Source organism: Nesoenas mayeri, assembly GCF_963082525.1.
Source record: "Nesoenas mayeri genome assembly, chromosome: 7".
NCBI lineage: Eukaryota > Metazoa > Chordata > Aves > Columbiformes > Columbidae > Nesoenas > Nesoenas mayeri.
Genome location: NC_137551.1, coordinates 26,365,710 through 26,390,088, shown reverse-complemented (window position 1 = coordinate 26,390,088; position 24,379 = coordinate 26,365,710). Strand labels below are relative to the sequence as shown.

The 24,379-nt window shown below is 55.5% G+C and overlaps 1 protein-coding gene across 1 annotated transcript in view; it reads right to left on the bottom strand.

Annotated features, from left to right (window-relative positions):
• TRIM8 (tripartite motif containing 8) overlaps positions 1-23,222 on the bottom strand; it is a 29,229-nt gene extending 6,007 nt beyond the window's left edge. The window contains exons 1-2 of the mRNA XM_080347687.1: positions 21,790-23,222; positions 20,844-21,500 (exon numbers count right to left, since the gene is read on the bottom strand). Of these exons, the coding sequence (XP_080203813.1) occupies positions 20,844-21,413 (570 nt within the window). The 5' untranslated portion in view covers positions 21,414-21,500; positions 21,790-23,222. The remainder of the gene's footprint in view (positions 1-20,843; positions 21,501-21,789) is intronic.
• Positions 23,223-24,379: the final 1,157 nt, after the last annotated feature.

Sequence of the window (24,379 nt, the reverse complement as noted above, 5' to 3'; positions counted from 1 at the left end):
CTGCTGACAGGTTACACACAGTGGGAACTGAGCTCCGGAGGGTGGGTGCAACCCCAATTGCTCAGAGAAAGCCAAGGGCGCAGGCAGGAACCGCGTCCCAGGTCCTGTGCCAGGACTGCTGGTGGCTTTTCTGAGGGCTCCGCCAGTGTTCTGGGTCCGGCACCAGGCAGAGCCGCGGGGCAGACAGGCAGCAGCCCCGGGCAGAGAGGCGGCACGCAGCACCCTGCTCTGGCAGCAGTTCATGCAAGTGCACGACACAACCTGCTCCAAGCACTGCTGGCTGAAAACACAGTTTGCAACATCCCCCTGCGCAGGTCTGGTGTGGAGCACAGTGCACCCAGCATCCACAGGCTGGAATCTCCCCACTGAAATCACAGTCAACTGAAAGAAAAAACACCTGTTCTGGGGAAGGAGATGCCTTCCCGCATCCCTACTTGTGGGAAGTCAATCGAGGCAGCCCCTGCTCTTTCCCCCGATGCTGCCAGGATGCTCTCACAGGGAAAAGCAGGGCTTCCCATCACTGCATGAACCACCCGGCCAGCCCCACCAGCATGAGGGACCCTGAGGGACGGACCGGACAGCCCCGGACATGCACGTACCACCGTCCCCTTCCCGCCGCCCTGCAGCTGCCGTGGCAGAGCTGCCAACCTCTGTGTTTTGTAACAAACCTCACAGCACTTTGCTCCTGGAATCATACAATTATGTGAAACCACAAATAAATACATAAAAATATAGATATTAAAATAACTTCTACAAATGAAAGTGAATTTAATAGGCCCTCACAGCTGGAAAAGGTGACCAAAATCCAATCTACAGCCGCAAAAAACAGAGAGAACAGAGGACATGCAGTGTTTTCTTGAAATCTCACATTTGAGCCACTCTCTTGATTTTAGGGCGATTTAAAAACCATACATGCCTGGGATTGCGGTGGGATGTGAGGGATTTTCACCCATGGCAACTGAAACCTTAACAAGACACGTAGGTATGAACTACTCCTTCTGGCACTGAGGGGAGAAATCTCATTGTCTCCACAGCACGGGCTGAATTCCTTAGGTATTTTGAAAAGGAAAACATATCCCTTCTCCTTGCATCCCCTCCCAGATCTGGCATTTCTGAAGTCATGAACTCCTCCTCCTCCAGGATCAGAATTTCTCAGGGTAATTTCTCATATTTCATGCATGACCTTGCTGCTGGGAGAACCGCAGCTCCCTCCATACAGTCCCTTCCTGGGCTTCGAGCAACTCCGTGATCCCAGTTTGTCTATTCCAAGACACGTTGCCAGTTTGCAAAACAGCCACTGAAAATGCTCTGTATTCCAACATCAGTTGAGAGTGAACCCATCTAATTAATTAATAAGTTAATCTGTGGCAGGGGTAAGTGGCTGGTCCACCCAGTGGACCCAGTGAGATGGGCATAGTCACCAGACACCAGTTTATTCTGCTGGAGTTGCAAGGAATTTCCCCGCTCCTCATGGGAAAAAAATAAAGGGGGAGACAGAAGAAAGGCTGAGCCCTAAGAGGAGGTTAGTGGGGCTCTCTGCAAACATGCCACAGGCATCAACCCCACACAAGAGAAAGATCACTGAAGGTGGAAGGAGAGACGAACAGAATTATCTTTAGCGCACTGATCAGGAGCCCCATGCAGAGCAGGAAGCACCCTGGGAGCAATCGCAGCAAGTTGGGTGGGTACCGAGGTCATGCACTGGGACAGAAATGCTGCTTGGAGGGCTACCTCTGCGGGAAGGGAGACAAGTGCTGCAAGGTCTCATTGTGGGAAGGACACGCACAGCTGGTCCCCGTGGGATAGTGCTGGGGAAAGGCTCGCTGGCCATTGCTATCTGCCCAGCGCTCCTGGGAGGACACTGCCGCCAGGGAAACTGCCCTCGCCCCCTGCACACCTCACTGCACATCCTGGTCTGTCCCCCCGAGCCTGGACACGGGCAGCTCTGCACTGGCAACAGCGGCCACTCCAGTGTAGGATACGTCCAGCTCCCCAGGCAGGGGACAGAGGGATGTCTGCCAGGGGACAGGGCTGCCCCAGCAGAGCAGCACTTCTGCAAGATTAAGTGTCTGCAGCCACAAGACAGAAAGATGGAAATAAAGAGTTTAACAAGGATAACGCAGGGCATGTGGGGTCCTCATCCAAGAGTCATTAAATGGCTGCAGCATCACAAGCATCGGCTGTGTCACACACGTGGGTCCAGCTCAGCTGGCCAGGCAACCCCCCACTGCAAAGAGGGGCACTGGGGTGTGGGAAGGAGCTCATACCCACCTAAGACCTCCCAGGCAGGGACAAACCTGTGGGTAAGATGTCTCCCTGGCTTGTCTCAGCCTGTTCTCACCACTGTCATCTCCCAAAGGCCAGGGCTAATTCTGCGGTTGCTGCTGAGCCCACGATAACAGTGGATTATGTCCCTGCCCTGCCAGGAGCCCAGTGCTCCCCTCATCCTTGCTTTGAAGCCCCCAGCAGCTCATGGCTCCGGGGCCAGCACCAGTGCAGCAAAATGTCACGATGTGCCTCAAGGTGTCACCTGCTCCAAGGATGGCCAGGGTCCCTGTGTGCCTCCTGGGCAGAGCTGGCGGGGAGAGCCTGCGGCACCCCTTCCCCAGGGGCTCAAGCACTTGCCAGCCCCTGTCTGACGTCCAGCGGGATCAGGAAGGAGCCTGGCACCATCATCAAAGCCAAAAAGATGCCACACAACCCACTGAGCAGCTCTGGTTTTAAACGAGAGCGGCAGCAGTGAAAAGCTTTACCGTGTTCATGGGTGAAGTGAGGCCCATGCAGCTTCTCTGATGTCTAATAAGGGTTGTGCATCCTTCAACCACATCCCTGCACACTGACCTGCAGGATGCTCGCAGGGTGCTAATTCCCAACAAACTGGGCTGAGAACAGCTGCGGGTTCAGAAGGTAGTACAGGAGGGCAGGTGGACAAACCACAAGAGCACAGAGCTCTCGTTCCCATAGGAAAGCGGGGGGAGCGGGAAGCCAGCCTGCCCCACAGACAGCCTTTAACTGCAGCTGGACGGCTGGCCCAGGACCGGCACGCTTGCTCCTCTGCCTCCCTCCTTCCTCCTCCTCTACGCCCAGGCCTTCCCCTCGCCGCCAAATCCCAGCACCGAGTGAATAAGGACATTGTCTGCAACCACCGGAAAGCCAGAACTGAGGGAGCAGCTCAGAGCACAAGGAGGAGGAAGGGCGAGGAGGAGGAGGAAGGTGGAACCGGAGTGAGGAAGCTGTGAAGGGCAGATGCCTGTTGCGGGAATGGCTCCAGACACCTGCAGCTCAGCCCAAGGACCGGGATCAAGGGCCCCCATTGAGACCCACATCCCGGCATGTTGCTGGAGACGGGCCTGAAGTCACAGCGACTGAATTTTAATGCACTGAGAGCCCTGGACCGAGGAGGCGAGCACAACCTTTCTCCTCGCAGCGCCTCCCACTCACAGGCTTCCTGCTCCCCAGCCCCACTCTGCTGTCAGCTGGCCAGTTTTCTGAGAAAAACCCACGCAATGAGCTATTCTCATCCCTCCTGAAAGCGTCCCCCCACCTGACAACACACCGGCACCTTGACACCGTGCTGCTCTGGACCACGGTACGCCAGTGCCACCAAAACCAGGATCTCAAACCATGAGATTCCACACCGCTGCAGCCCAAGGGGACCTGTCTCCACAGCCCAAACCCCCTGATCATCCCTCCCATGGTCTCCTGCTGACCAGACCCAGGCAAAAGCAGCTTTGTCAAACTCCCCACACCCTCTGTGGCCCTTGCTGGAGGTTGATTCGCTTACAGGGACAGGAAGGAAATGTTTTCTGTTTGGAGTTTCATCTTGCACACATTTACAGTAAGCACCAGGCAGGAGGGGAGGTCTTGGGCCAGAGCAGGAGCTCCACCTCTCCCCAGCCAGCCCGGAGCACACGCACACTGCTCCAGGGCTTGGCTCTTCTCATGGTGCTCCCTGCACAGAGATCAGGCCGGTTTATCCCAGCTGGGGAAGGAAACGGGGGAAAGGAACGGCCTCTGGGATATTAATAGCTGCCATTGCTAGGAAAGGATGGGAACAGCAGCCATGCAGGGCATGGGCATTAGAGGTCCCTCGCTAGCGTCAAGGGACCCCCTCGGTCATCAAGAGAGTCGGCACTTTGTAGGAAAGGGCTGGAGGCGGAATATCCAGTGCCGAGCTAGGGGAACAGGATACAGGGTGCCTCTCGCAAGAGCGGTTCTCTGCCCTGTTCTCACGCCAGGGTGGGTGGAGATGCTTGTCCCCATCTCCCTGTGAGACGCTGCCTGGTCTCCAAGCCTTCCCCAGCATGCCAGGGAGGAGAAACCAGCAGGCTAAGCCCCACATTCCACCACCATCAGCTACCCCAGATGCAAAGCCCCATGTCCCACCGTGGTACAGGGCATCCCTGCAGCGTGGCTGGCACACAGCAGCTGGACGCGCTGCCCAAGCCACAACTCACGGCTGCTCAGGTCGGCAGGATGGTGGGCACAACAGACCATGCTCCTCCACAGGCCTTCAGCCAGCAGACTCCAGAGTGCCAGGGGTCTGTGCCAGTGCCCACAGCCCAGGACAGCTCTGCCCCTTGTTTACACCCAGTAGAAAGGAAGAACTCGTTAGCAAGGGGAAAATACAAGGCCTTATGTCGCGTGGGGCCAGCAGCAGGATTTCTGAAGGCCAGGAAACGGGGACCTATTCTCCATTGGAAAGCGACCTTCAGAAGGACCTTGAGGATGTTAATTTGCCTCCCCAGGCCTCTGTGTCCCCCCCTGCTCTCCAGTGCCGCAGAGGTTATTTGTGGCTGTGCCTCTCGCACAAATGGGATAAGGATGCTGGGGCTCTACCTGCAGTTTTCAGACCAAAACTTCAAGCCATGGCCCGGTTGTCACTGCTGTCAGCATCCTCTGAGCAGGGACAAAGATCTGCTTTGAGGGGAAAAAGGAGGATAAAGGACATTAACAAGGAGGGAGATGAGGCCGGTAGCTGCAGAAACATCCCCTCTGTGCCAGAAGCCCCCCAAGTCCTGGAAGCAGGAGGGGGATATGGAATGCCCAGTATGGGCGATGTGCTCCCCAAAGCAAAGGAACCCCAAACACCAAAGCCACTTCTGCAGCATGTTGGAGGGTAGGAGCGAGGCTGTGGTGATCATGGACCAGCACCAGATGAGCTGCCCCTGTGCAAACCACAGTAAGAGGCAGTGAAAGCAGGGTGAACCAACTCTGCCAGACCTTAGGGTCAAGCCTTGCTCACAGCGTGGGGAGGTGAGGAAGAAAGGAGGTGAAACATGCCGGGAAGATGAATATGTGGAGGGAGGAGCTGGTTTGCAAGCCGAGCATGCAGCCAGGTGAGTCCCAACTGATGCCACCTGCTCTACAAGACAAAGATGAGCCTTAGTGATGCCCATGACTTAGGCCAGCACAGCCACCCCCTGACCCAGATCTGCCAGAAGAGATGGAAAATGTACTCCCGCACTGTGTCCCAGCAGTGTGGGGACAGCAGATGCTTTTGGGTGGTGCAGGAGCAAGACAGAGAGACCAGCCCCAAGAGCTGCTGGGGCTGCAGCTGCAGGCGTGACCAGGCCCTCGGGGCAGCAAGCAGCTCAAGAAATCATTTTCACTCTGCTGAAAGGGAGGGAGAGGAGATCCCCACCCAGGCCTGGGCGCGGATGGAGGCCAGCAGCCCCCGGCCAGCTTTCGGAAGGGAAGACAGTCCAGGCCTCCTTCGCCTGGGAGCAAGGAGAGCCAGGAGGAGTCACAGGGCTCGGCTCTGTTTAATAAGGACAAGGTTCACATCTTCACCACCACCAGGGATGTAAGGGAGGAGCACTTCCCCTCTCCCGACTTTTGGTTTTAGGAGGAAAATGTCCTGGTTTGGGGCTGCTTAAAATCAATGCCAAAATTCATCCTGCTGCCTCTCCAGCACAGGGCTCCAGCTGCAGATCCCAGCACAAGCTCACCCTGCCCAGCACAACCCAGCACCAAACGCCCTTTGAGCGACTGGTCCCACAGCATTGGCAGCAACATCCCAAAAAGTTTCAGACCCAAGCACCCTGAGCAACCGTTTCCAGCCACTTGGGACTTCAGACTGACACCAACACCTGGAGCTGACCTGGCCCCTATGACCAACATTGCCTTGTGCTTCCTCCCCACCACGCCAAAAGATAAATTCCGCTGCACCGACTGAGATTTACCAGGTTTCAGAGTTTTTCAGAGCCTAAGAGGCTGTGTAAGAAGTCCTGCCCTTTCCGCCTTCAGCGCACTCTATGCTTGTGGTTTCTTGAACGCTTCCATCAATTTACATGTACGTTACGGGAGCTCGAACCTCCTTTTCTCCCTCTTCTGTCTCTGTTTTCATACCTCTGTCCCTTCCTGACCACGGATCCAGCTGAAAAATTAAGCCAGTAAAAAAAAAAAAAGCAGTCTCTTTTTTGCTGGTCCATGTTTCCACAGTGGCTCTCACCAGCACGCTGCCAGCTCCAGTGATGGCAGCCTGGGCAGAAATGGGAGGTTGCTCAGCACTGAAACTCAGTCAAATCACAAAATCCTGCTCCTCACTCAAGCCCTGTTCCTCTGACATGTCATATGCGAGTCGTTCCTTCCATAACCACCGCAAAAAATAAACAGGCTCTGGCAACACCTCCAATCCTACCTCGATCTGCTGCTGTCCCAGCCTCTTCTAGCTTTGTTGAATCCCAAGATCTTCCCAACATGCTGCCTTGCCTTCAAAAGCAGCCATCCTGCAAAGACCCACTCCCATCGCTTGGCAGCAAACCTAGCCCCATCTGCAGCCCCTGCAAAATTGAGAAACCCTCACTCCCTCTTCCAAAAAAACATCTTGGATTCAAGATCCAGCTGGCCTGTGTGATCTCAGAGCTCCCTCCCTCAGGGGTGAACCACAGCCAGCCTCTTCCACCCTTCCTTCCATTGCAGCCTGAGGTGCCTTTTCCCTGTCCAAAGACCTCGTCTCTGCAGCCACCACGGGAAGACATGAGATCCGAACAACGGCCCCTTCGGGTTCCTACCTCCCAAACTGCTAATTTCTGCTCTGGAGAGAGCCTGGCCTGAGGATCCGGATGCACGAGCAGGTTTTTGGGGGAACCCAGCAGAGCAGCCATACCCACACACACACACACATCCCAGCCACGAGACCACCGATAAGTGTGCAAAGGTGACAATCTGCGTCTATGTTTCCCATCAGTGTCTTGCTTGGAGACCCAGAGGTAAGCGGTAGGGCTGCACAGGTGGCACAAAGTCCCTCTCCATGCTCAGGCAGCACTAGAAAGAAAACCCTGCTTTGATTTAAAGGCCATGATTTTACTTTTTTCCCTCCTAACTGATCTAGTTAAACTTCCAACTGCTCAAGGCTATTTTAATTTGTACTGGTAAGTTAAATCAACACAAACAAGGGCAGAACAGGTTTGTATGCACCTCTGTTACTGGCTTGCACCAACTAGAGCATAGCTAGATTTCTCCAGGCAGCGTTTTTTTTCTTTCCTAATAAAGATAAGGGGGGATTTTTTTTTTATGCACCTTCGACTGACAAATGGAGCCTGAAAGCGAGCTGGGAGTCAAAGCCTTGTGGAAAGTCAAGGTGACTTATGCACCAATAGGCTGGATTCAAAGAGCTTTGCAAAAATGCAGATCAACTAACAAGATTTATAAAACCCGCTAGGGGCTTAGAGGCCGCTTAATTCTCAAAGGTGCCAGTGAAAGTGCTTGACTCACAGAAGGATGGATGTGGCTTACAGAGGTGGCTATCTCAACTTTTTGGTTGCTTCAAGAAAAGGGGACTCAATTTCTCTTGGAAACGAGCTTTTGACATGCCGATATGTATACTGTGAGCCTTGGCTCCTCCATCACTTACTTTAAAGAAAAAGAAACCAAGTCCTGCTGCTGCAGACAACTGTTACAAACATCTACAGAAAGCCACAGCAGAATCTGCAGCTTCAGCTCGCCAGCGCCAGACAACACCCAGAGGAGTATGAGACTCAACCGGATTCGGCACACAAGCTGGAAAAAATAAAAAGGGGGGGAAGAAAAAAAAAAAAAGAAGAGGATTTTGCACTTCTACAGCTTCCCAACACTCAGCGTTTCGCAGGCTGGAACCAGCCCGTCAGCACCTGCGGCAGCCAAGGCGGCGCACAGTCAGCCCGTCCGCCGCTCGGCATCCAAGAGGGGTCCGACCACGACCTGCTGAACGCCAAGGACCCCTCAGCTGCCTCCCTGCTGGGTTTTTTCTCTCCCCCTTTTTTTTTTGTGAGGCGGCTGTTGAGAATCTGAAAGCCCGGATTATAATCTTTATGAATCCCATAGTTAGATCACACTGAACAGCAGCCCAGCAATACCAGATGTTCAAACAAAGCTGCCAACCGACAGCTGTCTGCAGCTTGCAGCGTGTTTTTACTTTAAAATGCAAAATGATACCAATCTATATTAAAAAAGAGACGTTCGGAGCCTTGTGATAGCAGCTGAAGCCGTGGATATTACTCTTCCATGCAGGGTGTGGCGACAGAAGGAAATATCTCAGAAACTACGCTTCAGCCACCCTCCCGGCCCCCCCAAATCCTGGCCCCTTTCCTAATGGGAAAGAGACTCACGTTACTGCCTGAGTGCCGTGAATGTACCAGTGCGTGTCCAAACAAGCCAGTAAAAAGAAAAATGCAGCATGAACAAACACTGTATAACGAAGGATGCCAGAACAAATCTGGGCGCTGCACAATCCGCACCTGGCTCAGTACTTCTGGCTTGCAGGAATCGCGCAAAGAGGGTTCTGACTTAGTCAAACGTGACATCCCAAATTCCCCACCAGCCGAGATCACAGGAAATCTTTGGGACCAGTCCCAAGGCTGCCTCATTGTGCTCTGAGCAGCAACAGCATGAATGAATCACACTCTCTTTAATGTGACACCCAGCTCCCAGCAACATACTCAAGACCAAAATATTTACGTTGCACACGAGTAAGAATAGGACCAGATCCCCTCCCCAGCCTGGTGACATAAAAAGGCCAACCTGGTCTTGAATCGAGCAAGTGAGTGGTGGCAGGGTAAGAAAGCAGGATGCAGAGACCAGCCCCGTGTCTCACAGCCTGACTCTGCCCCGCAATGCTGAACAGGAGCCCTTTGCCGTGGCGGCAAAACCCCCTCAGCGGTGAGCACCAAGACTACAAGGCCCGTGGTACCACACTCCTGACGGAGCTCAGCAGCCAGGCGACATGCGATGGAGCATGCTGGAACCTGTAGTTTCCAGCCAGCCAGCTGCAAAACGCCATCCACCAGTAAACACGTCTCAAATTAAAGAGATGCGAGGCCCCCGAGCTCCTGGCAAGGCGCCAGCCACGGCTTTTTGTTGGCAGGCGCTTGGCCAATTCCCATGTGTTGCATTAGCTCCTTTCTGAGGAGTGGCCAAGAGGCTGCACCCCGCAAGCCCCCCCGGCAGCCGAGCTGCGCCCTGCCTGCACGGACAGAGAGGTGCTCCCAGAGCTCCGGTGCAGCCCTGGGCCCCAGGAGACATCAGCCTTGCTCCTGCCTTGCTGCAAGCTCCTCCGCTTCTGCTCTATGGCACTGGACCGCTGACACCGGAGCAAGATCCTACAGCCAACCCTGTCCAAGCTTCACCTACACAGAGCCCAACACTGCATCCCTGGAACGGTCAAATAATGCTGCCACCGAAGCAATCAGAGTCACAGGCAGCAAGAAGCAACATACCAGCACGGTGCTTTCAGGAAGCGCAACACAGCAGGCAAAGCTTTGCTGAACACCCAGGCTGGCAGGGCTGGGGGCAACCACCACCCTGCAGCATTGCCGACCAGGCACACAGCCTCCCCCAGCTCCAGAGAGGCCGGGACCGTATGTCAGCCCTTGGGGAGCGTGGCACCCTTCTCCTCGCCTGCTAGCCCTCCCCGCTGCGGAGGAAATCGCGGGCCGGCTGATGTCAGGAGGCATCACTTCACACAAAGGCCAGGCTTCCTGGTGGGGAAGGGGTGGGGGAGCGGGGAGGAAGGGGAAGAGGAGCCTGGGGCAAAGGCAAGCGGCATCTCCAGCTCCCGGTCTATGCACGAGGGGCAGCGGCAGGAGATGGCGCAGCCCCTTCTCCTTTAATCGCCCTTGCATGAAGGAAAGAGGCAAAAACCTACTTCCCAGCACCCTTCACAGGAGCCCCAGCGTAGCCCTGCCCGCAGAGCTGAGATGGAATGTTCACCCCTCTAAGGATGTACAGAAAAAAGGGACTCAAGTTTATTTTAATTTGGTCCTGCAAATAAATTAACTCCACCTTCTCCACTTCAGCCGGACTGTGGCTGCTGCCTACTGGGGGAAGCACGTTCCAGTTGCACATGGGGGCAGAGCCTCCTGCCCAGTGCTCACCCAGGAGAAAAGCCACCTCTGTGACAAGCCTGAATTCCAGCACCCCCAAAATGGGCACAACCACACACCCCACCTGCCTCCTGCCCACAGGTGGCTAAACGCTTACGGCACACATTAATTGATAAGCACAGGTAAAACCAACATATTCAGGACAAAGTCAAGAGTGACCCGCAGCCAGGTTTCCCATTTCCGCTCCTTAGTGTGCTCCCCAAAGCCAAGCGTCTTTAAAACACGCAGCAAATCACGGTACCCACACCATCGACATGACCTCCTGCTTCAGCCTCTCCTCACCTCCTCTGCCTCCCACAGCCCCAGCTCATCCCCCAGCAGTGAGGGCGGCTGGCGGCCAGCACCGGGCTGCATTGCTTTTGTCTTCACCTCAGCCGCCCTCCCAAGGGCAGGAATGCTCTGCACCAGCTGCACTGGGACTGCCGAAGAGGGGGTGGCCCTAGGGGACCTGCAGGATCTGGTTGATGTTGACTGAGGGAGGGAATCGCTGATGTTGCAGGAGGCAGCCTGGAAAGGTGGGTTTTGGATGCAGGCACCGCCAGGGAATAACCACAAAGGAGCAAACCCTGCTCCTCTCCTTCAACGTGCTGACTTCTGCTCCTAGGAGGAGGCCTGTCATTGGTTTTTAATCTCGCCTGATTACGGGCCAGCCTTTGACATTATTGATCTCAGGCCCCTGAAGTATCATTTATCTTCCAGGTTTGACTCTGCAGTCAGAGCTTGACAGCTCAGACCCCAGTCAGCTCCATCCTCCCAGGGAGCCAGGGGAAACGCTCTGCCCTGCTCCCCATCCTGCTGATTCGTGCGAGCTGTATTTGCGGCTCAGTTTCCATCCACAACTGAGGTGGCTTTCACCAGATGCCCTCTCCCCACCTAGTGTTTCATCTCCTGACTCAAAAATCCAGGTTCTCAGGTCTCCAGCAGACCAGCAGTGCTGCAGCAAGCCCAGCAGTCCAAGGTGCCTCCAACACCCACTGCTTCCCCCTTTCAGTTTCATTATCCTCTTTTAAAGAGGATGTGGTGGAAGCACAAAGGTTACAGGATCTGCTGAGAGCCGCACAGGGATCAGGGGGCAGTGCCAGCATGCAGGGTACAACCAGAGAAGCCATTTCTAGCCATGACTGCACTGCCATTTTCTAGAGCAGGGAGAGAGACCAACAACAGTAGCTCCTTGTCCCCTGGCAAGCTTGCACCCACAAAGAAACCCAGCGCTTGTGGTGGCTTCTCCTTACCTGCTGGCTAGCACAGCCATGCTGCAGGACTAGCTTGTGATTTCTGCTTGACCTTCAAAACGTTAATGCCTGCTCTCTCCGCAGGGCAGAACAACAGCCAGGCTCCACGGAGGCAAAGCAGCAGGCAGGGTTGGGATTCACGATGCCCTGTGGATGGGACACACCTGGGATTGCTGCCCCATGGGTTCCTCCATCTTCCACCTTGGCTGACAGACTTTCCCAGCCTCCACCTTTTGAGAACCACAAGGTTTTCCTCAAACATCTGTGTCTATGATTACTGGGAGGCAGCGTGCGTGTGAAGGTTGTCTTCTCAGATGCCTCCTGTCTGTTCTGCAAAGCTAAGCCTTGCCTTTTAGGAGGAATGTTTCCCAAGGAAGACTCCAGTGGGCAGGTTTAACATGCAGAGGGAGGTTTAGCTTTTGCTTGTTGCCTCGGTATGGTTTATCAGATTGCTGCAAAAGCACTTTGATAAATGGAGATTAGTACCATGTAAATTCATAGATGACAGTGGTAGCCAGCAGTCAACCTTGGGAAGGACCAAGGGAGAAAGAAACTGGGTGAGAACTGGTAGCAGGGCCCATGTTGAGCAAGGAAAGCCTGAGTCTCTACGATTACTTGCCCATGGTGCCACGGACTTACAGACTCCATAGGAGGTCTTCCCACCTCCACTTACTTCTACTTCAGGGTAACACCAACTCCCCTAAGCAGGCTTCATGTTGATACTGACCATTAAACCGACCTTCTTCTCCCCTATTGTAAGTAAAATGCTACAGAATCCTTGGCTGGAGGACCGGCTGTGGTTTTACCTGCTGGGCTCTCACCCCTGGGAGCTGCGTTAAGTGAAGGGGGGAGTCTTTGCAGGTCATGCTAAGTGTCATTTCTAGTCCCCTGCCTTGATGCAGGACGCCAGGAGATAGAGGCAGGAAAATAACCCACAAATGTGCTCCTGTTGCCTTGTGGGGGGCAGATCCTGTCCCTATTCCCTACAACAAAGCATCTCTGACCCGAGTGCAGCTCGCCAGGCCTCGGACATCCAGCCACAACGGTGCAGTAATTCCCTCCCGAGCCTGGCCACCCCCATCGCTAAGGGCCCAGCACAATTGCTCAGGGAAGGGGGACTGCAGGCCCCCCCATCCCCAAAGGGTCTCTGAGGGGGACAGAGACCTCACAGCGCATTTATTCCGCTCCATCCATTTGAGAGGCGCGCTTCAAGGGGCTTTTTGCTGTTGGAGGCGGGTGCACCAGGACAGGAGAACAAAGGGAGGAACTGGCACCCCCAGCCCTTTGTCTGAGCGCAGAGGAGTTCACCTGCAGGGAAAACCAGCTCCCACCGCAGAGCCGGCAGCTCCACACGGATTCAGATGGGGAGAGGGATGCAGCCCCCCCGCTAGCAAGAGGATAATGAGCAGAAGGACACAATCGCGTTACCCTCTCTCCCCTTGACACATGCACAAGCCCGTCACAGCCCACGCCAACCCCTCACTTTGAACAACAACCACATCAGCAATAAAAACCATCGCCACAAAAACATCAACCCACCCCCCCGCATGATCGATCTGTGTCTGCGTGTGGCCAAGCACCAAATCCTGGAGCTCAGCTCCACTGACCAGGATCAACTGAGAGGAAAGGGAGTGGGTGACTAGTTTCCAGAGGATGGGGCTTTAAAGCCACACAATAACTGGCTCAAATGAGGGTTTGGATTAAGCTGTTTTACAGCGAGGGAAAATACTGCCTCCATTAGGATATCAGGGATTTTCCTTTCTCCAAAGCTCAAGCTCTAGGATGAAGCTTCCAGGTCACCCAGGCAGGGAGAAGAGAAGGGGGTGATGCTGAGCAAACAGGGGATCCCACAAAGGGAGAGGTAGGTGGAAGGAGGAAAGGGCAGATCAGCCCTCCCTAAGCCCCAGATCACACAGGCGGCTGGTCTGACAACGTTTACTCATATTTCAGAGAGACACAGCCATCCGGAACGTCACTCTCTGCCAACTGCCTCATCTGGAGCCATCCGCAGCTCGGCTCTTCCCAGCCCACTCTGGAGACAGCCCCCTTAGAGCATCCACACACCAGGGAACTGAGAAAGGACAGGTAGGCGGAAGAGAAGAAACATAAAAATTAAATTAATTCATGCTTTTTTTTTTTTTTTTAATTTTTTACAGTTCTGGTACATCGTCCCAGCGAATGGTGACTTCGAGTGCGTGTTATGTAGGCAGCACGGTGCAGAGTGGCAGAGAGCTGCCCTGAGCCAGGAACCTTGCTCACTTTACCATCACAAGCAAATGACAAGGCAGAAGAGGTACATCTGCAATCCCCTGACGAGAACAGGCCAAAGCTGTCCTTATCAGGGAGAATTTGGGACTAGGAACCTCTTCCCTGAGTTCATCTGGGGGACATATGTAAGAACTCTTGCGTGCATCCAGTCTCATGCCTTCAAATAACTGTCCCTCCCTCTGTATTTGGGACCAGGCATCTCTTCCTCCCAATTCCAAGTGCCTGCTGCAGCTCTCTTGGGTAAAGGAGGGCCCATGGAAGGAGAAGGGCAGGACATGCCTGGCCCCCCGCTTTCCACAGTTCCCCATTGGTCCCCCCCGCATCTGCCCCATCTTCTCTACCAGCAAACAGAGGTTCATGGCAGAAAACTGGCTACCACTGCAAGTGAGCTCAGCAGCTCCAGCTCCTCTGAGCCACCCCCCTTACTCCAACCAAATCAGCACCTCATGATCCTACAGGCTGCTGATAAATGTAGAAAGTTGACAAAGTCACCAGAACCTAGCCCAGATCCATGGCATTTTATATTTTAAAAGAAAAAAAAGCCAGGCCAGACCAGATTCTGCCCCGGAGCCTGCGTGGCAAAGCAGAATCCGGCTCCAAGTGTTTATTTATAAATCCGTACATACACGTACATTTGAATTCTGACAGAATTAATTCTGGCATCCAGCTAATTCAAAGCATTCCTCCCCCATCACACTACTGTTGCAGGCCAGCCCAGCACAGAAGCTGATTATAAAATGCTGCACTAGCCAGGCATTTCTGCAAAGGCTTGTGCTATTGAGCATTCAGTCTTTCCTTGCTTGGCTATTTCATTGTTTCGGTGCCGATCCCTCCTCTCTTGCCCTGTGTTTCCTGGTTACTTTTGTCCCTGCTCTGGAAGCACTGCTGCTCTCAGCCCCATTTCAGTTAGATTAAAAAAAAAAAAAAAAAAGGCAAAAAAAACCCAACAAAAAAACAACCCAAAACAATTACATGAAATTAAAGAGAAGAAGAAATCACCACCATGTACTAAGATTTCCAGTAAACAGATAAGTAAGAAGCAAAAAATAGGCCAATATGCTGCAAGGCAAGCTACAGACAGATCTGGGGATAGAAAACCCGCTGCCTCCCTCCGAAGCACAGCTAAGAAATCCCTGTGTGGTCACACGCTGTCCTCTGGAGCAGAGAGGAGAGAGGTCAGGGCAGCCAGCACTGTAAGAGCCTCTTTATTCTTGGGCAGTTGCACGAATCTGATCGCTTGTGCCCTTTGTGAGACATGGAAATCTGCCTTCTCCTCCCACCCCCTTCACCAGTCCCCCTCCTTTGGCTCCCTGCTCAGATGGGGACAGAGGCAACTCCTCAGCTCCAGAGGCAAAGACCAGAGCAGCGGAGAGGCTGGGGACCCCGCTCCGGCAGCACCAGCGTTGGCCGAGCATGTGGGACAGCTCGAGGATGGGGCTTTGCTGGATGATCCTGGGACTCACACATCCCTCAAAGCGCCCACCTGGGCTCCCACATGCGGTGCACAAGGTTGGGGGTGCAGGAAAGCCCAGGGTGTCACACCACAGCCCAGGTCTTTCCTACTTCTCCCTATCCGCCATGCTCATGGGCTCAAAGAGAGCAGCATGCTGTGCACCTCCATGCCAGCATCCACAGGACACTTACATAAATATCACAGGTTGGATTTAGACTAAACAAGGGTCTGGGCTAAGTTTATTATGCCCTCATCACCAGCCAAAGCTTGGTTTGTACCTCCTGGCTCAGAGATCAGACCAGAACACGTCCATCTCAGCGGCTCATTCAAAGCCGTCTCCAAGGGAGGGCTTCAAGGTGGAAAGCTCTCTGGACAGGGCTGGCTGGCAGGGGTGGGCAAGGCTGTGCCTAAGACATCGCCACCTGCGCAGCAGTCCTATGCACCTCAGGGTAAGCCTGGGCTACAATATGTTGCTATTCCTTGCGAAGCAGCTCAAGGTCCTCAGATGAACCTCTCCTTCCCTCTCTTCCTCCCACCTCACTCTTCAGCAGCATCCATCCAAATCATCTTGTCCCCATGGGAAAAGAATGTTCTCCACTGCAGTCCCTGTCCTACTCCCTTACCAGAGCTGGCCCCTCCATGCAAGCCTCCTCACCCAAACCCACCAGGCTGCCCCACTGCATCCTCCATCTCTGCTCTCACTTCTCAGATTGGCTCTACACAGACATGCCAGACCAGCTGCAGGCCTAGAGTAAGCAACCACTGGCAACCCGGTGGGCAAAGGGCAAGGAAAATGCTCAAGCTTAGCAGGAAAGCAGCAGGTAAAAGCCCTTAATCCAAACCCTGGGGTGGCAGGAGACTGTCCCAGTTCAGCCAAAGATCTGAGACTGCCAAGATATCTGCTGCCACTGGGGCAGCAAACCCAGATGGGTTTACAGCAGGGTGGCTCAGACTGCTGAGACCTCTCAAGGGCAGTACAGACCACTCTCAGTTCAACTAAAATCCCCCACTGCCCCTAACAATGCAGCACAGCAAAGCCTGACAGATTGATGGTGGTGAACAGCACGGAGCTACAAAGCAGGGCAAGGTGGGTGCTGGGATCTCTGCAACTGCCCAAGGCCCTATAAGTCATTACTCATCACAGCAGCTTGACCAACTGACAGCATCCCAGGGCACAATGATCAGTCACATTTAGGAGCCTGGCGCTGGACACCCGAGGCCCCTGAGCAGGAACTAGGGCATGGGCAAGACCTGGGGAGGGAAGGACCCAGGCTAGGCTGACCAGGGAGGGGGAAGGGGCTGGTGGTTCAGCTCTGGGGTGCTGGTGGAGGCTGAGATGGAGGGTGCGGCGAGAACCTGCACATCTCCAGCTTCATAGGACCCACTAACAAAGTTGTCTATGGACCAGGTATGTTCAAAGAGTGCTGCAGGGAATGCAGCCAGGCACCACCCACACCATCTACAGTCATAAGAGCTAAATTAATACTCAAGCACTTGGGCACTTGCACTCACAATGCCTCCAGTGAGCTGCATGCTGCACTCCTCATAAACAAGTCATCTGGTAAATAAGTAAGCCTGTAAAGATCCGGCCCATCACAAGTTACCAAACCTGTTTCAGAGTAAAACAACTCTTGTCAGGATCCTGGCAGCAGAGCCCACCCCAGTCTTCTCAGCACTGAGGCTCCCCAGGTGCCAGAAACGCCCCCCAGCACGGATGGCAGCATGGAGATGTGACATGGGACTCATTTCAAACAGGAAGGTGCCTCTGGTGTCAGAGCCATCTATTGAAGAAAAGCTGGTGGCATTTTCCTTCTAGAGACCTAGAGCGTTCAAACCGCAGAAGCAATCAGTTGGGACAGGGAGGAAAAGCACACAGGCCACCTCTGCACTGGGGCTGGTGACCAATGCTGGCAAAGGGCCAGCATTCCAGGTACAGACCTGGGATTCACCTCTTGCTGTGCTCACTACCAAGGGCTCAACCTCTCCTCCCTCCGGCATTTTAGAAAGCACCTGAGCTGGATTTATCTGAGGGGCTTCCAAGAAAGCAAGCCCAAAGCCACAGAGGAGCAGATGGACCCAGCAGCCCAGTCCCCATCCGTCCCCCTGGATTTGCAGAATGGGTGCTGCTCCGTGGCCAGTGCTGCGGGATGCTCCTACACACCTGCCGGAGGATCCCCAATGTCTTCCTGCAAGTCCCAGCACCATCATGTGCTTCCTCCCTCATAGTGTTCAAAACCACCAGAGATCTTCAGAATGTGGAGCGATTTTCCTCCAGTTTCCCAAAAATGCACTGCAAGCTGGGTCAGAGGGAAATCTACCTCCACCCCCTGAAATCGAACAGAAGCAGGAGCAGAACCTTTGCCCAAGTCCTTCCCCACCAGCTGAGGACAGGCGGCTGGGACATCCCCAGGCAAGCTCAGCTGCACCCAGCCTCAACAAATCTTGTCCCACACAAAGACAGGGCAAACATGGTAATACCCCATAAATGAGTCCCTTTCTCTGGCTGCTGCCTTCAGACCTGTGCTCCAATCCCAGCAATGGATTTTTCCCCTTTTTTGGATTAAAAAAAAAGGCAATGCATCAGCCTCACAGCGGAGAAACTTTCAGCCCTGGAAGTAGTTCCCCCATGCTCAAGAGGCAGCAGGTTCCCCAAGTAGGCAGGAGGCACGTGGCTGGGGCAGCAAAGGCAAAGATGGAAGAAAAAATGTTTCGTTTTGAGACCTTGACACAAACAGAATGACAAGAAGCAAAAAAAAGAGGGTGAGTTGTTGGCGCTTTTTTTTTTCCCCTCTCCTCTTTAAGCACTACAAAAACAGGAAACAAAGGAGAAAACATCTCACAGGGGGGAAGAGGAGGTAAGTGCTTTATACGCCCACAAAAGAAAGATTAACCACATATTTTATTTACTGTTTGTATTACGGTTGCACGGTGAAGTTCAACCAGTTCCTGGCCAGGGCTCTGCGAGTTTCTGCAGCACCTAACGCCGAGCAGCCCCCTTCACCCAAACCCACCAAGCATGCACCTCTGCTTCAAGCCAGCCCTCCACAGACACCCACCTCCGACCCCTTTTGCCAGCACAAGGTCTCCCGCCCCAGTTGCCAGCTGAGAAAGCACCGGTGTTCTCCCCAAGGAGTTTTGAGCGCCTCTTCCCCTTCAAATTGGACTGTAACTGGGGTAAGATGCCCTTTGAGGTGGGTTGGCAGCAGAGCCAAAGCAATACATGCTAAAAAAAGGTGAGTTTATGGGGAGGATGTTAACAGGCTCCCATCCCTCTTCTGCCACACCGGGTCAGCGTCACACCCCTCACACCAAGGACAGGGCTCTGAGACTCCGAAATTTGACTCATTTCTCAATTAACGGCTTCCTGAACGCGAGCCACACATGGAACAAACCTCTCACGACGGGGCCTCCCAAGCCCGGTGTTACTCATTCCCAGTCCCAGCCCTCCTTCTCCGGGATGCTCCAGGAGCAGCTTCACCACTGCGGGGTGAGCAAGCAGCCAGGAATCCCGGGCCTGGCTCCCGCAGGCGGGAAGCCGTCACCGGCCGAGCACACGCACCCTAATTCGGGAGCCAACACGGCCACCTTCCTTGCCGGCTCGCAAGGGGTGGCTTTCAGCCAGAGACCTGCCCAAGGCCAGGCAGGGGGTGCCAGCAACCTGCAAGGTGTTTTTCCTTCCCTCCCACAGCCAGTTCACGGAAGAACTGCTCCAGCTGCAGGGGCGATCCTTGGGGCACGCCATCCCCCCGCTTCAGGCTGCCCTCCATTGCCCCAGCCTCCGAACGCCTAACCAAGCCACGCGCCCAGCGGGAAGAGACAAGCTTATCATCGCAGAGAAAGGAAATTAAGATAACACGGCGACAGAGGTACCGAGGGATTTTGGCCAAGGTCACAAATTAAGTCCGCGGCTCTACAATACAGCTGTCCGACGTATTCTGTGTCTGGCCACATATCCTAAAATTTCACACCAGGGCCAAAATCCAGCCTAGCCAGTGGCAGCTTTCTGCCAGGTCATTAGCAGCGTGCATCCGCAAAGAGCAGCGAACATCCAGCCATAACAACGGCAGCAACAACAAAAAAAACCCACGCAGCAAGAGCGGGAATAGATGAGATCAAAGTGTCCTGGAAAAGGACCTGGAAAAATAGTTTTGGTCCCTGGCTAAGACTCCCGGGAAATGCACAAGCGAGCCCCATCTCGGCCCTGCATAGCCTTCCCGGGGTGGCTCCCCACCCTGGCAGAGGGAGACCAAAATGACTCCCTATAAATAGAAGCAGAAAAACGCTTCTCCAAAAGCCTGGCTGGGTCTTTTCCCTTCCAGCGCGTGTGGCGGAGCTGCTGGCACCTCCGCGGAGGTCTCTGGTTTTCCCCCAAAAAACCTGGAGAGGAAAATAACCTTCCTGTGAGCTCAGGCTGACTCCTCTCTGCACAGAGCTGCCCCCCTCCCAGGCCTGGCCATCCAATTGGAAAGTAATTATAGTGCAATTTTTATTTATGACTTTTTTTTTTTTAATTGCTAAATGGTGACTCATTTTGGCAACATCAAAATACACAGGAAATCATCCCCATTTTACAGTAATCACCATTCAATTCATTGTTAAATATTTATTTGGCGGACAAGCGTCGGGCCTCTTTCGAAGGGTCGGAGGGGGAGCAGAGGGGCAGCCCCGGGAGAGGGGGAAGGTGGTGGTGGGGTCACCGCAGGGCTGCCTGCGGGGCTGTTAAACGCCTGCCACGAACTTCGGGGTGGGGAGCCAGGGGTGAAAGCTCCCGCCAGATGGTCTGGCCACGAGCAAAATACAGACTCGCTTTCCCTTGAATCCAGTGCTACGCCCCATGCTGCTTTAGGGAGAGGGGGCTGCCCTGTGTCCCCTAATAAAACCTCCATTATTCGGCAAAACCCCGAGCACGAATGCCCGCCAGCGAGGAGCCGTGGGTCTCTGACACGAAGCTCTCCCAGTGCTGGGGGGAAGGGGATGGCGGCCACCGGCCCCGGCGGGAGGGGGTGGGAAGAGTCAGCAGTTTGACATTCATAGGCCTTACAATGAACGGGGTCCACATCTGCAGCTGCTTTGTCCCCCCAGGGAGCCTGATTTCGGGGCGACTCGACCTTGGACACAGGTGGCTGCCCTGCCTTCCCCAAACGGCTGCACATCCTAGCAGGAACTGAGGAAACGGCCCCTCCAAACCCCCCAGCCCAGGCCCTCCACCCTTCCCCGCACAGCCCAGACCCAAGGGGCTGCCAGTTCCATGGCCAAACAGCTCCGAAGGACCCACAGCACAGAACCCCATCCCCAGGGAGCCCCCCAGCAACCACAGACTCCGTCACTGTTCGGCTGGAGCGGCCACCTAACATGTCTGCCACGGGGGGACCAGGTGGAGGAGGAGGAGCACCAGGGTGGATTTGTTCCAGCCCTACACAAACACAGGCCTTCGGGGAGCAAACGGGGCAGAGAAGAGGGCAGCCAGGGAGCCCGGCAGCCCACCCGGGCCGGACAACCCCAGGTCTCCAGGAAGGTCTGACTTACCCTGATCTCATTGCGGCGGATCTCCACATCGCAGACCGAGTGTCCCTGGTGGGCCCCGCTGTAGTAGCAGCAGAACTGGCAGACGGCCACCTGCTCGGCCTCGCAGTGGTACAGGCGGTAGGCGTTGTGCTGGGGGCAGCTCCAGGCCCGCACGTCGTCCGCCTCCACCAGGAGATGGCCCCTGGCCGTGGAGGGCTGCTGCAGGTGCGTCTGGACATGGGACTGGCAGCACGGAGCCTCGCACCTCAAGCAGATCTTCTGTGCCGGCAGCGGCGGGCCCCGGCGGCAAAAGACACAGTGCAAGACAGAGGGAGGCTTCTCCAGGTTGAGCGAGTTGAACTTCTCCACGATGTTGGTGAGCTTCAGGTTCTTCTCCAGGTTGGGCTTCTGGTTGTAGGCCTGGTTGCACTCTGGGCACCGCACCAAGCCCGACTCCTTGGCCCACGCCTCCCCGATGCAGCCCCGGCAGAAGTTGTGCTTGCAGGGCAGCTGGACGGGCTCCACGAAGACATGCAGGCAAATGGGGCAGATGAGCTCCTCTTCGAAGCAGTTCTTCCAATTCTCGGCCATCTCTGCCGGCGGCCTCTGGCGACGTTTCCCACCACCCGCTTCGGTCGCTCAGTGCGGTCTAGGGGCGGACGCCGGGGTCTGTCCTTCCTGGAAGGGGAAGCCCGGGGGTGAACGGCTGCGCTCCCCCCTCCCCGCAGCACGCGCAATGAATAAATAAAACCGCACCAGATCTTAAAATCAAGGATATAATAAACCACAGAGCAGCACTCTAGGAATCTCCAGAGAGAAAACACGACATCCCCGCCACTTCGTTAGAAAAGCAACACAAACAGTTAAAAAAACCCAACAGGGTATTGTAAGATTTACAGCCCAGAGTCTTAACCACCCCTAAAAGCCATTTGTTTCTTTCTACCCCAGAAGGTGAATCAAAACTTACCAAAGGTTGAAAAAAATCCATACAAAAATCCAGCAGAGGAGTCCAAGTTCTGTATAAAGCTCCTAAATTTAGCGCTCCGGATCTGATTTTTCTTTTCTTAGGTTTGCAACTGACATTCAATATTTTAAAGGGACTTTTGTCCCCCAGCAACCTGGCTAACAGCTGAGAGCACTGACTTGCTCGGTTTTGTTTTTTTTTCTCCCCTGTATTTCTCCTCCCTCTCCCCCTGATGGGAGTTGCGATTGAGAGTCTTTTAAAGGAAACAGATCAAAGGGTTAAGATCCAAAATGGGAAAAGGACAGATTAAAAAATAATAATAATAGCGATGATGACGATGGCAGCAAAACGAATTCGCTCCGCGGCCCCCGAGATTTGCTTCTAGCCCGGTGGAACAGCTGAGAAAAAAGGAAGAGGGGAAAAAAAAAAGACAAGACAGGAAAAAAAAAAAAGGAAGGAAAAAAAAAACCTCTCGCCTGCTTCGAGGTTGCGAGGTCTTGAATGGGAGAGCTCGGTCATTCAGAGCAAACCCCAGCCCAGCGCAGCCCTCCCAGCCTCGTCCAGCGCTCCCAGAGAGGGAGGGACGATCGGCTTTGCCAAGGGGGGATCTAAACCCGGCGGGCCCCGAATGAACCTGCTCCGGCTTCCCACCGGGGCTGGGGGAAAAAAGGCGTCCGGGGGCTGGGGGGTGTCCGAGCTACCCCGGTCTCATGGCCGGCCGGGGGGACGCAGCCCCGACGGCAACAATGCGATGGAGCCGGGGGTCCCGCAGCGCGGGGCAGAGGGACGGGTGTCCGAGCCGCCCGCCGAGCGCCTGCCGCTCCCGGTGCCGCTTCCCCGGCCTGGCCCCGCCGGGAAGGGGCGAGGCGGCGGCGGGCAGCCGGGAGGAGCCGGCCGAAGCGTGCGGTTCCGGGAAAGCCGAGTCAGCTCTCAGCCATTTTGAGCTGCCCTACTGGAGAACGGAGATCGAAGGCGCATTAAAAATAAATTTTTTTTTTTAAAAAAAAGGTATAAAAAATAAATAAAGTCACCGGAACAAAACCGCTCCCGCTCGCTCCCCCGCCCACGCGGCGGGGCTCTGCGGAGGGGCTGCGGCTGCGGGGCCAGCCGAGCCTGAGCCGAGCCGTCCCGTCCCGGCGGGGCCGCTCAGCAGAGCCCCCCGTGCCTGCCCCCGCCGCCGCCGCCTCCAGCCATCTTGGGCTCGCCCTGGGCGCCGCCCGCCCGCCGGAGCCCCACGCCCCGGCCTTCCTCCCACCGCCCCCGGGGAGGCGGCCGCGGCCCGGGGGGGGAAGAAGAGCGTGGGGGGGTCCCCGCAATGGATCTCCTCGGGGAGGGGGGGAGGAGGGGGCGGCGCCGCGGAGGCGACCGGGCTCAGCCCCGGCGCGGGGGGCCGGGGCGGCGGCGGGGGGCGGGCGGGGTGGCCATGGGGGCGGCAGCCGCGGGGGATATATCGACCGGGAGGGGGGGAGCGGGAGAGCCCCGCCCCGGCGCGCCGAGGGGCCGCCCCGCTCAGGAGCCGGTCCGGGTGGGTGGGGGAAGCGGAACGGAGGCGCCCGAGCCCGCAGGTCCCGCCGGGCGCTGCCGCTGCCGCCTCGGAGCTGCGCGGTGCTGCGGCGCGACCGGCCCCGCCTCGCCCGCGGCCCCGCCCACCGCGCGTCACGAGGACCGCCCCCCGCCCCGCCCCGCTGCGAGACGGCGCTGCCTTAAAGTGGACACGGCGGGCGGTGGGGTCCGCGCGGTGCTCGGCCCAGCGCAGCCCGCGGCTGGCGACATGGCCGTCCCTGCTGCTGCAGCCAGCCTCCCAGGGGCCCGGGTTTGTCCCGTCTGGGATGTCCCCGCTGGCCACTACGCCAGCGGCAGGGCCATCCTGCCCGGCCACCAGCATTCCTGCGTTGCCAGGAGCCAGGGTTGCTCAGGATGCCAGTCCATAAAAAGGGGCTGATTGTCCTGGAACCAGCTCACATCTGGGCCACAGCTGGCCCTAGATATCAGAAGAGCCCTCTGGAGCTTCCTACACCTTCTTGGCTCCCCCCTGGATGGGCTGTTACTTTGCACAGGACCATTTCAGGTCTGCAGAGCAACAGCCGTTTGTCCTTTGGGGTCTTTCCAGAACTGGCTGCCCCAGCACCTCCTGCCACAGCCTGGGACACAGAGGTGTCTCTGTTAACAGCTCTCCCACCAAATGCTTCTGCAGCTGTTTGGTGGGATCCTGTATATCCAAGCCCTGCCAAATGTGCTGGGCCACCAGGAATAAAGCATATTGCTGGTGTAAATCCATTTCCAATTGGCGATGGGTGTCACAAGTGTCTTCAAAATTGAGTATTTAGACCAAAAAAATGCTCAGGATGCACAATCAGGTTTTCAGTGGAGTGACAAAGGGGCAAAGGCTCAGACAGTGGCTTCAGGATATGGCACCAATCTTGCCCCTTGGTGACAACCACTGATGGCAATTTGCCTCCAAGAGGGTTTTACCAGGAATTCCCTGACTGCAGCCTCAAAGCCACGGACCAAACTGTCCAGAGACACCACCCAGGAGTGTCTGCTATAGCACCCTATAGCCCCAGTGCAACAGGCCAGCTGGGGCAGCTGGCTG